A 14,883-nucleotide genomic window follows, 5' to 3' on the forward strand; every position below is an offset into this window, starting at 1 on the left:
GGTTACCCTGAAATATTCATATAGGAGTCAAGGTAATGCTTGATTTCTTTCCTTTATTTTCTAACTTTGAGAATGAGTTGATACCCTAGCAACTTCTAAAGGTGACTCATATTTATAAAATCATCATTGTTACCTGTAAATTGATGGATTTTTAGGACACTTGCTCTGTTTCAATCTGTTGCAGTCTGAGAGACATCAATTTGATACCTTTCTTTGGTCTTAAAATTTTACCATCTTTGGACATTTGGAGCCCTTTCAGAGGATTGGCTCCCATATTGACTTCAAACTCTTTAAAAGCAGCGCTTAAATTACTCAGGGTTGGAGAACCGAGGTGTGAAAAGAACAGGGAAAGAGAAGAAACTTTACAACTAATGGTTTTTTATCTTGAAATGCAAAGAGCAGTGTCATATTCTGGGCCTCAGGTTCAGCACTGAATAGTAAGTGAATTATTTTCTCATGTTATATTGATCTGTAGAGATGGAAGAAAAATCTTCTGTCTGTAGTTGTTTCTTGAATCATTCTGTCAGATAGAAGTCAGTATCTTGTTTTGAGATACTTTACTCCCCATGAAAGAACATTAAATAGTTCCAATATTATTTTATTCTTCTACCTGGAGGGAACTAACTAGTTCTTTCCTTCCTGTTCCTTTCCTTTTTCTTCTTTTAGTAAACTTTTAAAATGTTGTTGATTTCTGATTTATTCTGATCTTTATGCTCGTAGTAATTAGATTGATATGAAACTTCTTGTGTATAAAGCAGTATTCTGTATTTTCATTTAACTTAGACCATGACAAACCAACAAATTTTTCTCTTGTACCTTTTCATTTTTGAACCAGCTTATTTTTTTCCTAAGAAAAGGGTACTAGAAAGTAATGCAAGCTTTGAAGTTAGTGAAATTAGTTTATTGAAAAGTGGCTATCGGTTCTGAAGAGTCATTAATGTCATGTATTCTGTAATCAAATGATACTTTAGTTTGCTACAAATTGGAAAATTTTATAACCTGTCTTCTAATCACAGCAAATTTTATATTAAGTATAGGCAGAATAATATTAATTTTTAGGATTATTTTTCCTGTTAAGTAGTAATTACATCTGTTAAAATTGCTAGCTTTTGGCAGATTGAGTCACTTGCTTCTCTTAGAAATGTTTAAGAATTAAAACAAGTATGATCAAATTGATTGTAAGGCTATGTCCAGTTTTTCTGAGTTTCATATATGGCCTTTAAAGCAGAAAACATAATTTTTTGAAACTTTCGTTGAAAGTACTATTCTTTAAGTAGTAAGCTCCATATAACCAACTAGCATTTGATAGTTTTCTAAAGCACCTTCATGTTCATTATTTCATTTCATCCTAATTGTTAACATAGACTGGCTGAGTGATAGGCCCATTAAAGATGAGAAAGTTTTAGGTCATATGAACCCAAGAGACTTGCCCAGACCAGTAAGTGACAGAACTGAGGCTAGATAGACACAGTTCTAATTCTTGGTACTATCCTTGCTTTTTCTGTTATGCTATTCTATAATGAACTGAACAGTTTTACAAAGTGTAAAATAATATTCCAATCAACCTTTCAGAAACTGTTTATCTCTCAGTGGCGTAGGTTATGTTTTTTTAAAGTTGTATATAAAATTACTAGACTTCCAAATCCCGTTCTCAATTTAGTTATTCTTGAGATTTATAGAAAAGTTCTTGTCTAGACATTTTTAAGGTCCAAATATATTGTCTACTCCATGAAATAAGAATGTATTAATCAAAAGGCAGGCGTCTCAGGGACTGGCTACAGTATAGCATATCCAGCCCTCAGCAGAATGTGATTTCCAGGTCTCATGGTGGTGTAGATTTAAGCATTGCTTCAAGCCTTTGTGTGTCTAAAAGTCATTGATGTGTTGATAAACATGAAATGTGTTGTTAAGAAATTCTAAAATTATTACTTGTATGGAGAAATTTATTTTATGTTTCATTTCTCTGCACAGATTTATTGATCTTAATTCTAATTTGGGGCCATAGTGATTAATTTTGCCCTTATGTTTTACTCATTATCTTTTAATACTATCTGTGATTTAGTGGTTCTAATATCTGAGAAAGTTTTCACCATTGATTTAGTTAAAATAATCTCAGGAGTAGAAATAATTCATAATTTGCATACAACTTTAGTTCACCCTTCCCTTTTAACTCATAAATTCTTGGATCACTTGTGTGTTCAGATGAGCCTTTGACCTTGTCTCCCTTATCATTTCCCTGATGCATTTTTTTCTTCTTACCTACTTTCCTTCCATTAACATGAACTCTGCTTGCCATCAAATATTTTAAATTTTTGAGGAAAACTTACAGGATGAGAGATAGAAAATAGAAAAGTCTGATCTCTTTTTGTATATGTTTCAAAGTACTTTTTTCCCCCTTGATAACATATTTTGTAAATGGAAGTTTTTTCTTTAATTTTTCTGACGGTAATTTTGTATTATTATTTACTGTCATTTTCTCTTTTATTCATTGCATCTACTTTTCCTTCACATACATTTCAACTCTTCACTTAGTTGTTTTTCTACCTTTTTCTTCTTACTGAGATATCAGATGTCTTATATGCCTTAAAAATTATTTTAATCTACCAAGAACTCACCTAGAATTTACATCATTGCACTGTGTTTATGCATTGAGTAGTGTACATTAAATAAACACAGAATCAAAAAAAAAAATAGCTTTTAAAATATAAGCAAATGTGCTTCGTGAGAGATCTGCAGCTTTAGCCAAATAACCTTTAAAAATGAAAGCAGCACGTGTCTCATGGAACAGTGTTCAAAACTGACCTGTATCTTGTTGAGAATATTTTCAACATATGAGGCTGTGGTTTTGTAGTGTACCCAGGAATAAGTCCGGTGGAGGAAGGGCAAGATCTTTTGTACTGTGAACTATAAAACTGACAGAAGTTAAAGAAGACAAACAGGAGGACATATCTCGTTTGTGGGTTGAAAGACTAGGTATTATAAAGATACCAACTTTCTTCTAGTTGATGTATAAATTTAGCACAATCTCAATGAGAATTTTTTTAGATTCTTTTTAAAAATTGACAAGCTGAACAATGTAAGTAGGAAAATAGAGGCAAGTAATAGTCAAGGCACTCTTGAAGAACTTAGAGAGCTTAACAACTTTGCCACATATCAAAACTTATTGTAAAGCTACAGTAATTAAAATTGTGGTATGGGCACAAGGATAGATAAATGGACTAGTGGAATAGAATAGAGCATCCAGAAGTAGACCTACTCTTTTAGTTATTTGATAAGTGGCCAAGGTACCACTCTGGTATGTTTGGAAAGGATGGTCTTTTTAGTAAGCTGGACTAGAGCAATCGAATATCCAAATGGGAGAAATGAACTTTGACTCCTAGACCCCACACGCACACACAATGTTCATTCTTAAAGAAATTAAGTAACTTTAGTTATAGTCATAAAGTTAGTAAATTCTAAGATACCATGCCACTTTTCAAGGGATGTTTTTATTTCTGTCTAATAATCTATCAGTGAATATATATAAAGAATCTTTTCCTGTTCCCTACATCTAGATTTTTTGTGAACTTTTAATAAAATTGTGGTAAAATATAATTTAGCCTATTGTGAGTTGGTGAGAAAAGTTAATTCGAATGGCAATATATTGGCCTCTTCATGGCTTTTCACTTGCTAACAATTGACCTTTACTCCAAATTAAATACTTTTTACCTCAAGGGTCTTTTTAAATATTTTATTATTAATTTTTAAATTAAAACATAAGATAAGGATCTTCTTTAAGTGTTATTTTAAAATATTTTAAATAGAATAGTGATAACGTTACTATATATTTAGACTAGTCCCTATTTTAGGTTTATCCTTTCTGTGTAGTTTTATTGGCCTCTGTTTTAGAATTTTTGTGTCTGAATAGAATTTTTGCTTATATATTCATTCAGCAAATACTAAATACCTACATGCCAGGCTGTCTGCTGCTTGACAGGAGATACAGTGTGGGAAAAAACCGCCTTCCTTACCCACCTTCAAGTTTGTAGTTCTGTGGTGAATACAGACAAGTAAACCAGCAGTTACAGTACATTGATTGTAATGCTATTGCCTTATTGCACTTTATTTAATAATTCCATTTTCTAAAAACATAGTGATTCTTTCCTTTAGAATTGTCATCTTTCCTTATTTTTTTTTGTATGAAATTGTCCACAGACTAGATTTCATAAGAGTTGCTTCTGACTTTATTGTCCCCACTAGATTAAAGCAAGAAAGCTCAGACCTTTCTCTACAACTTTAAGAGTGTTCATCTCTCAACAGATGTTTTTGTAAATGAATTTGAGTGGCTTTGTTGCTTTATGTTTTGTTGATGAATCTGTTTTTGGACACTGACTACTTATTTTAAAAAATTATTTTATATCCTACATAGATTTCTACATTAAAGCTTATTTGACTGTTCCCAATTAGTGTGTTCTTGATCAGTGTGTTAGAATCATACTCTTTAGCTTATTTCACTTTGAAAAGTTCGGTGACAGTCAGTTGTGGAGTTTTTGTTTTTGCATGTGTGTGCTTTGTGGGGTCTTCTTTTCTTCGGGAGGGGGTTTTTCTGGATTAAATGCTGCTTTCACAGTACCTTCCCAGGTCAGCCCACTTTCCACCATCATAACCCCATCAAGAGAGAAGATACATGTGCTTATAACGTTTGTCTAGGATCAGAATTATGCTCAATAGTCATAATTTATGAAGCAATCCTTAAGATAGTACAGATCCTTAGTAAACATGATTTAAGAGAGAAATCCTAGCTCCTACAGTTTTCTTTCACTTCAATCAGGAAAGGCAACTGGACATGAAATCTCAGAAGAAATATTCACAAGGAAATGCAGATATAGCCTGATTTATTGACTGTCACCAAAAGTATTAACCAAAGAAGGGGATTTAGATCAACTGAGATGATTTGATATATGCAGGAAAATACCTTTGCCCATGTAAGGCAGCCAGTAAAGTTCAGCCCACTACTTACTCCTCTGGAAGGGGGTGGGAGTGGTAGTTTTAAAGTGTCCTCCTGTTCAGAGTAAGAAGTTAGTTTTCACTAAAGATAAAAAGATTCTGGCAGTTTTTGAAACAAAGCATAAACTAGCTTTTTAGATAGAATTAATGGAAATTGGCAAGGTGCAGTCAGTTATAGAAATGATTCATAGTAATAGTTGAGGACTGTAGTTCATCTGTTTAAATGCTCTTTGATGAATAAGGGAAGATCATTAAATATCTTTGCAGATGGTCTCCTTCCCTTTATAGTTTTAAAAAGGGCTAAAATGTAAGATTACTAATTGCTTTTAGAAAAAAATTAAAAGCAATAGAAATGGAAACAACAGATTTTTATTCTGGTTTATAGTTTGCATCTAATATTTGTTTACATATTGTCATAAAATGGACAAATTCAAGGTAGCACAGCACACTTGACATGTTTTTGCTTTTTGTATTAGCATATTAAAATCACGTGCAAGATTATACTTTTAATTAGAATCATGTTGGTTTTTGAACTCATTTTCTCCAATAAAATTTTTGTGTCTTTATAAGGCAAATATGTAGTTAACAACAGGTAATTTTTATGTGATTTACTCCCCCATGTAACCCCATGTATCCTAGAATTAAGAATACATATGGCATTAAATGCTCTTCATGAAGTATAACAGTATAACTGAAAGCTTTAAGTGAATTATTCAGACATAATAGTAAAATCTCTGTCTAATTATTAGCTATGCGTTCTCAAATAAGGTTTTTAGCTTCTCTAAGCCTATAGTGGCATAAGTAAAATGAAAATAATATCTTTGTCTCATAGAGTTAAGAGGATAACATATGTATTAGTTTTCTGCGGCTGCTGTAATAAATTATTACAAGTAGATGGTTTAAAACAAATTTATTGGCTCACAGTTCTGAAGGCTAGAAGTCAAAACTAGGTGTCAGCCAGGGCCGTGCTCCCTTTGAAGGCTGTAGAGGGCAGTCCTGGCCTTTGTCAGCTGGTAGACGCATTGTGCTCCAGGCGCCGCCTCCACTATTACATGGCATCCTTCCTATGTGTCTCTGCCCTGATTTTTCTCCTCTTAAAGGATACCAATTGGATAAGAGCCCAGCCTGATCCAGTGCGACCTCGATTTAACTTGATTACATCTGCAAAGACCCTATATCCAAATTTACAGGGACCAAGAGTTAAAACTTGTACATATCTTTTGTGGAAACACAGTTCAACCCAGTATACTCTTCCCTCTGGTCTCCCAAAATTCATGTTTGGCCCACATGCAAAATACATTCACCCCATCCCAGCATCCCCCCCAACAGTCTTAACCCATTCTGGCATCAACTCAAAGCCTCACATCTCTTTTGAAATTAGTCTCATTCGAGACTCTGTATATGGTTTGTCCTGGGTCAAAATTTTTCTCTATGTGCAGTTGTAGGACAGCCGTAAGATAGACATTCTCATTCCAAAAGGGAGAAATTGGAAGGAATCAAGGAATTAACAGTCCCAAGCAAATCTGAAACCCAGCGGGGAAGTTTTGTTTGGTTTCAGAGCCTGAGAGTAATCATCTGTGCCTAGGTAGATACTCTGTCCTCTGGATCTGCTGGGGCAGCAGCCCCACCCTCTGGCCTCTGCATGTGTGGCTCTACCCTCGGAGTCATACCTTTTCATTTTGTCCCATCTCTGTCCCTTTCAGTCTAGGCTGGCAGTGTTTCTGTTGATATGAAATTGTCAAAAACATCGTTAGCCTTCCATTAATGTCAGGGGTGTCCAGCCACTTTCACTGGCTCTGTTTTCTCAGCACTCTCTGGATAAAGCCCAGACTTTTTCAAATCTTCAAGTGCTGGTTTCCTTTTGATAAACAGTTCTCTCTCCAAATTCTTTTCTCTCTTATTTTACCATAAGCAACTAGGAGAAACCGGGCCATACTTTGAACACTTTGCTTGAAATTTCCTCTGCCGAATATCCAAATTTATCCCGTACAAGTTCTGCTTTCCACCCAGCATAACACATTGCAGCCAAGTGTTCATCACTTCATAGCAAGGATTGCCTTTCCTCCAGTTTGCAATAACATGTTTCTTATTTCCTTCTGAGACCTCACTTGGGGTATCTTTAGCATCCATATTTCTATCAATGTTGTTCATGACGGTCTATGTATTCTCTAAGACCATAGAAGCTTTCTTTATCATGCTTCTCATGTCTCTCTCAGCCCTCACCAGAACTACTTTTACTATCTATGTTTCTACCAAATATCTCTTTCAAGGCAATCTAGGAGTTTTCTATTATGCATCTCAGAATTCTTCTAACCTCTACCCATTTTACCTAGTTTCAAAGTCACTTCCACATTTTTAGGTGTTTGTTATATTAACTCTCCCCTCTCAGCAGCAAAATTTGTATTAGTTTCCTAGGACTGCTGTGGCATATTACCACAGCTGGATGGTTTAAAACAAAAGCCAGACTTTCAGGGGGAGACAGTTCAGCACAGTATAGCATTTTATGCAGAGTTTGCTTTTCATTGTCCAAAGAATGCTCAATAAATGGTAGTTGCCTTTTAAAAACGCTTATTGTGTGCAGGAGGGCACCAACACCATATTAATGTGCAGGTATTAGGTTGACTCAGGCTTTCAGATAGTTGCTTTTTTGTTTCTTAACAGAAGAATACATTTTATGGATCTTCAGGGTCTATCTTTTAGTATCAGCTCTGAGTATTGGGTCATTAAATGGACTTTGTAAAGTAGATAAACTGGTTATGTTGAAGACATAAAATCTATTTAAAATGAAGTGAAAGAACTCAAGACAGTGATCTGACCAGCATTGTCCTTTGAAAAATTATAGCTTTTAATATAAGAAATGCGAAATCAATATCCCAAAGTGATTCATGGGCACAGTGAGAAGCATTGTGCTGAAGTCTTTTCCCACTAAAGTCTAGTATGCAGATAAATGTACTAAGAAGTCAGATTATTCAAAGCTGTTAAGTGTCTGTCCTGAATGTTCCATATACTTCTTTTGAAAACTGATCAGAGAAAAAAATACTAAAAAGTACCACATGGATCTGTTTATGGGCTAGAAGTAACTAAAGTTAATGCCATAAAAAACTTTCCTTGTTTTAGACTTTTTTGACTCTCTTCCATTCTGTATCATTCTTTGCCTACTCCAACTAACTAGTCATCTTCCATTATCATATTACATTTCTTGACCTTTCCAGAGCCTTGCCTTCTGGAGTGGACTCTGCCTAGTAGCCTATATGTAGTTGTGCTCTTTTCAAGACCCCAGATCTACTTGGATTACGATATTTATTTGAATTTAGTAGTTGACAGCCTGCTATAAAATGAAACCTTAAATTATCTCGATTTTAATTCATAAGCCTCTAAACCAAATTAGCGCACACGCTCACAAAAAAAACCCTTCAGATTTTACTTTTTAATAAAAACACATTGAAGTTAAGTCAGTAGGTCTTGAATAAGATCCAGTAATCTTGTATTTTTAAAGGAATACACAGATCTGATAGACAAGTTGATGAGCTACCATTCTATATCCTAGGGTGGTGGAGAATAATGAAAATAAAAACTAGCCAGGTTTCTTTATTTTGTGGTTGTTTCAGTTGTTACAATGTTTTTCTACCCTGTGTTTTTCCCAGTATTTTTAAGTCTTTTTGATTTCTGATATTTAGTAAAGAAGGATTCTAAAACAATAGCCTTCTCAAGAAAATTAATGAAAACTTATAAAATCATATTATTTCTACTAGGATAATTGTAACCTGTCTGCCTTCCTTCAGTTTTGTGAATGAACCTATGTAAAAAGCATATAAAGAACAGCAGTCTATTATTGTGTGATCATCTCTGGCCTAAGATTCCTGACTGACTAGCTAGCTGCATGTCACATCACTTTTGGACCATAGTGACTTCACTGTGAAACTGTCGTATAGATCTTCATGTTCCATACACTCTTACTCAGATAGTGATTAAGAATGATAGGGGGATATCACTGATGTACAGAAAGGACTGTTATCCCTTTAGCACATTTGGTTCAGAACACATCTGCTTTTAGACTATCAATCCGTAGCAGTGGTATGAATATAGATTACCATTTGTATGTTAGTTTTTAACACATTGTGGAATAATTTCAGACTTATGGGAAAGTTGTAACACTAATAACAAAAAAATTCCAGCGTCCTTTTCACCCAGATACCCCAAATGTTATTTTGCCACATTTGCTTTACCATCTTCCCCACCCCTTCTCTTTCCTTCTCCCCTCACATATTTTTTCCTGATACTTTTGAAAGGAAGTTGCAGACATAATGCCCCTTAGTCATAAATACATCAGTGTATGTTTCCTGAAAATGAAGACATTCTTTTGTATAACCACTGTTTATCAAAGTCAGGAAATTAACGATAATATTATAATACTGTTATTAAATGACCTCAACATTTTTGAAGATTATAGGCCATTTGTTTTGTGCAATGTCCCTCAATCCCCAGACAGGTTTCGGATGACATGTTTCCAGTGTTTAGACAATGAAATTTAAAATGCATAATATGTATATTATAAATTGGGGTTTGAATGCTGCTTAATTTGTATGAAAAAGAAATTATCCTGTCCTGAGTGTAATTTATTTAATTTTATAAATAAAAATACTAATTAGTCTTCAAGAACTGAAATTTCATGATTTTTTAAAACTCAAGGCAGTTGAACATTATTAGACATTTTAAGTTGTCAGAGTACATCAGGAGTTTGGTGTTAGGAGCTAATAGGATATAATTAAAGAATATCTAGACATGGGAGAAATTTCTGTTGGGTAATGATAGGACGACTTAGAAGGTACCAAATAAAATTGCCATGGTCATTTCCTGGGGTAAGTATGTATTTTGAATTTGGTGTTGAAAATCTTTAGTGCCTTAAGGGTAAAGAGGTGGAATTAGGCCTTAATGATTGAGGTTCTATAAGCAACAGTACAGAGCTAGTAATGAGTAAGAGGGGGGAAAGTGAACAATTAGGGGACTACTAGGACTACTAGTTAGGGTACTGTTAGCAGAAGGAGATTTGGAATAGTGACACGAAAACTCGGCAGAAGAATTTAGAGAATGTATTCCAGCAGGATTTTAGTGTAAAGTGACACCATCAAAGTGGCTTTTGAGAAAATGTTTAAAAACAGATTACACATTGAGAAAATGTGTAAAAACAGATTACACATAAAAAATGGCGGTGAAAACCATTAAGAAAAAATGAAATCCTACCATTCGCAATGACATGGATGGACCTAGAAATTATTATGCTGAGTGAAACAAGTCAGAGAAAGATAAATACCATATGATTTCACTTATATGCAGAATCTAAGGAACAAAAAGAACAAACTAATCAAAAGCAGACTCGCAAATATAGAGGACAGTCTGGTGATGGCCAGAGCGGGGGGTGGGGCGGGGGGGTGGTTGAGAGAAAGGGGTGGAGGATTAAAGAAGTACAAATCACTAGTTGATAGATGATCACTGGAATGGGGCGCGGCACAGGGAATGCAGTCAGCATTAATGTAATGGCCAGGTGGAGAGCCAGAGGAGAGAAAGCAACCAGGGAGATCATTTCATAAACTATATAAATGTCTAACCAATATACTGTATTCTTGAAACTGATCATAAAATATCTTTTAAAAAAAACATTGCAGTGATAAGCAAAGCACCTGTATCCTATAAAAAGGTTGAAAAATTAGACTCAAATCAGCTAGTGCTCAGTTGTTGTAAATAGTTAGTAGAGCTACATAAATAAAAAACGGGATTAAAGGGTTAATAGTGAGAAAATCGAGACAATATTGAAACACGGAATTGTTTCACTTTTTAGATATTTCATACATGAGGACTTGGTTATCTAAAACTGGACGGAACATGAGAATTGGATGTTTTAGTGATTTTGGTATATAAAATGGCTTGCTGAATTACACTGAAGGAACAATTATTACAGGACTAGCCCTTAGGCAGTTGCATAAAATATTCACGAGTATTTATTGTATACTTACAGTCAGACATTGTGTTAGGTACAAAGTTCCTACTATGTAGGTGAATGTAATTTTATGTCACTTATATTGGAAAGGGGGCTGAGAATTCAAATAATATGTATGATAAATGGTGGATGATTAGAAATTCAGTGAAGAAAAATTAGGGCAGTGGGGACTGAAAGTAACATAGGAACGTTCTAACCAGTTCACTCTCCAGGATTATAATACTTTTACTGCTCTGAGTCCTTATAATTCTTTTTGGCCTTTAACACTTCTGTATAACTTCGCACTGACAGTGTGTCCTTGACATCATGTATACTGTAGCCTGGCTTGTATATATCGCACTACTCTGTATAGAGATGGTGTACAGTAGCATAAAGATGATAGTGGATTTTGTTTATCTGAACTACTCAATCTTCATTTTGCAATTTTCTATGCAATTTCTTTTTTAAAAGGACACTGTCAAGTATTTTAAAATAGTTATTTATAGTGAGAACAATTTCCACTTGTAGTTATTTTTGTTTGGAATGGGATATAAGTTAAAGAGGATTTTTATTAATTTGTCTTAGATGATCAGTATTAAAGCTCTAGGACTAATAAATGCTATTTGTTACTATTTTTTATCTGTAAAATAATAGTATTTCATGGAGAGTATTTTTTAAATAAAACATTTTAAAAGTAGTTTGTATTATCTAATATTGTGGGTTTTTTAACTTCAAAAAATAATCAGTGTGTTAACTAAGAAATGATTCTTTTATACATAGACATGTATACAACTTAATGAATTTTTTATATATTCCAAAAAAAGTACAGATTTAGCCCCAGTGTTCCATTAACACTGCGAGTAAATATTAGTCAAACTGTATTTCAGTGGCTTAAAATATGAGTTTGCTACCTATTTGTAACTTGCTTGTTAATGTAACTGAAAGTTTTGTTGGTGATTTCAGTATTCTGGTATTGATACTACTATGCTTGGCATTAGTTATAATTATGTTGTAAACTAAGCTTCCAACACTAAATACAGGTTTTGTGTATGATATTAGATATTATAATTATGTTGTAAATTAAACTGCTGAGAACAAATACAGGTTTATTTTTCTCATTTTTTTCTAGTCTCTTTTTTCTCCCATATCCTGTAGCCACACACATTAAGTAAATGTGTGAGATTTTTCCCTCCAATTTTAATTTCTTGTCATAACTTATAGGAAGTAATGGGTGAATATTTATTTCTTTGTTGATTGATTTTTTAGCTTAAGTAACTTTTATTTTAGCAATGACTTAGTCAAAAATATTTGCTGACCACAACTGCTTTGTTGTAGGAGGACTGACAAATGGTAGTGGTCGATATATCTCTGCAGCACCTGGAGCAGAAGCAAAATATCGAAGTGCTTCAAGCACTTCCAGTCTATTTAGCTCCAGCAGCCAGCTCTTTCCTCCTTCTCGGCTTCGGTATAATAGGTCTGATATTATGCCTTCTGGCCGAAGTAGATTATTGGAAGATTTCAGAAACAACCGCTTTCCAAACCTGCAACTTAGAGACTTGATTGGACACATAGTTGAGTTCTCTCAAGACCAGCATGGTTCTAGGTAAGTGATTATGATTTTTGATACTTTCTGCTGCCTTTTTGTTTTGAAAATTGCTGCCTTGTAAGACCCTAAATTTTTTTTTTAATCATTTGATCTGCATAAAAGTTGGAAGTTAAAAAATAAACACCCAATCCGGCTTATGTTTTTTTTCTTTCATATTAGGATAAATTATTAAAATACAGATTTAAATTTAAGATTTTCTAGTTTTCTGTGATGAGAATTTTTATAATGAAAATATAGCAGTGCTTTTTTATTGGATTATGTTTTTTACACTGGCTCAGAATACATTTAACTTTAATTTTTCCTTTGAAAATACTCCAAATTACATTTGTGGACTTTAAGCATCCCTACTTGTCTTTAAAAAAAAAAAAAAAAAGTTTAAATGCTTTTGTGTTGCTTTATAGATTTATATTCAATATAACTTAGCTTAAATTAAAACATTCACTTTTGTTGTAGAAAATTTTGATGCCTCTGTACATTTAATACTGAACATGTACTGTAATGCTTGAGGCACGTTAATTCGTATTCTCAAGATACAGCACAGAAAGGAAAGTAGTAGTAAAATTCTTACACATTTATCAAATTTGAGATGTTTCTTCTTTTTATAGTTTAACGGTAAACCTGAAATTTTAAAAAATAGTTTTCGATTAGATAGTTGCATACAAATTTTATCTCCTCGCAAATGAACCTCGCATCACAGGGGCTAGCTTATTAGGTATTCAGTTGTACTTGATGAATTTTATTTATTAATATTTCTTTTATTATGTTCTAAGAAGATTTAGTAATATTGTATGTATATTATGAAAGATACATGAATAATCAGTAAACTGTTTTTAATTTTTTTCATTGATGATAATTCAACCAGAACTGATTTAAGAGGATTAAACATCTTTTTGTTCAAGATTTTTTTCTCAGTCTAACTAGGAATTATTTTAAGTTAAGATGTTAAAAAAAAGAAATGCTTCATGCCTTTTGTTCTTTTTGTTTTACATTGGCTGTCCATAGTATAAAATGTATTAGTACTGTTTCTGGAAATAGTTTTATTCATGTGTGTATATATGGAATTGGAGGTGTGCAGGACTCAAATCAGATACAGATTTTGCAGGAGCTGCTTTCCAATGTACTGTTTGTGGCATTTAAACATTTTTCCACGTAGATTCATACAACAAAAGCTAGAGAGAGCTACTCCAGCTGAGCGACAGATGGTATTTAATGAAATTCTACAAGCAGCATATCAATTAATGACAGATGTTTTTGGCAACTATGTTATACAGAAGTTTTTTGAGGTAAGCACCCATACATGTTTGTTTATCCAACCACATGAAAATATGTGAGCTCGAGAGAAAATATTTGCAAATCATTTATCTGATAAAGATTTCATATCCACAATATTTAAAGATCAATTGAAACTCGACAGAAGACAACAAAAGTAGACAAAGGGCTTGAATAGACATTTTTCCATAGAAGACATACGAATGGCCAATAAGCACATGAAAAGAAGCTCAACATCCTTAGTTTTTAGGGAAACGCAAATCAAAACCACAATGAGGTTCCACTTTACATCTACTAGGATGACTTTAATCAAAAATGGAAAATTACAAATGTTGGTAGAGATGTGAAGAAATTGGAACACTCATACATTGTTGGTGGGAGTATAAAATGGTGCAGCCACTGTGGAGAATAGTTTAGCAGTTTCTCAAAAAACTAAATGTAAAATTGCCATATAATCCAGTAATTCTGCTCCTAGGTATATACCCAAAAGAATTGAAAACAAGGACTCAAACAACAAGAGTTTATTTCAGCCTTATGCAGAATAGCCAGAAGGAAACAACCTAGATGTCCAGTAGATGAATGAATAAACAAAATGTGGTCTGTACATTCAGTAGAATATTATTCAGCCACAAAAAAGAAAGAAGTTCTCATACATGCTGCAACATGCATGAAGCTTAAGTGAACTAAGCCTGATACAAAAGGACAAATATCAGTCTCCACTTACACGAAATACCAGAATAGGCAAATTCATGGAGACAAAGTAGGTTAGGGTTTACCAGGGACTGAGGAGTTACTGCTTAATGGTCCTTTAGGGCAATGGAAAAGATTCAGAAGCAGATTTTGTTTGATGGTTGCACAATAATGTGAATATAATTAATGCCACTGAGTTTTATACATTTAGAAATGGTCGAAATGACATATTTTATGGTATATTATCACAAAATGTTTTTAAAATGTAGTTGACGTACAATGTTAGTTTCAGACATACAGCAGTGATTTGATGTTTGTATAGCTTATGAGTCACAAAAATATTTTTAAAATATGTGGA

General features: G+C 33.6%; 1 protein-coding gene across 1 annotated transcript in view; it reads left to right on the forward strand.

Annotated features, from left to right (window-relative positions):
* The window catches only part of PUM2 (pumilio RNA binding family member 2), an 81,615-nt gene that overhangs the window by 52,652 nt on the left and 14,080 nt on the right, over window positions 1–14,883 (forward strand). The window contains exons 14-15 of the mRNA XM_023528502.1: window positions 12,296–12,563; window positions 13,720–13,849. Coding sequence (XP_023384270.1) covers window positions 12,296–12,563; window positions 13,720–13,849 — 398 coding nt within the window. The remainder of the gene's footprint in view (window positions 1–12,295; window positions 12,564–13,719; window positions 13,850–14,883) is intronic.

This window comes from Pteropus vampyrus, unplaced genomic scaffold (genome assembly GCF_000151845.1).
Source record: "Pteropus vampyrus isolate Shadow unplaced genomic scaffold, Pvam_2.0 Scaffold28, whole genome shotgun sequence".
Classification (NCBI taxonomy): domain Eukaryota; kingdom Metazoa; phylum Chordata; class Mammalia; order Chiroptera; family Pteropodidae; genus Pteropus; species Pteropus vampyrus.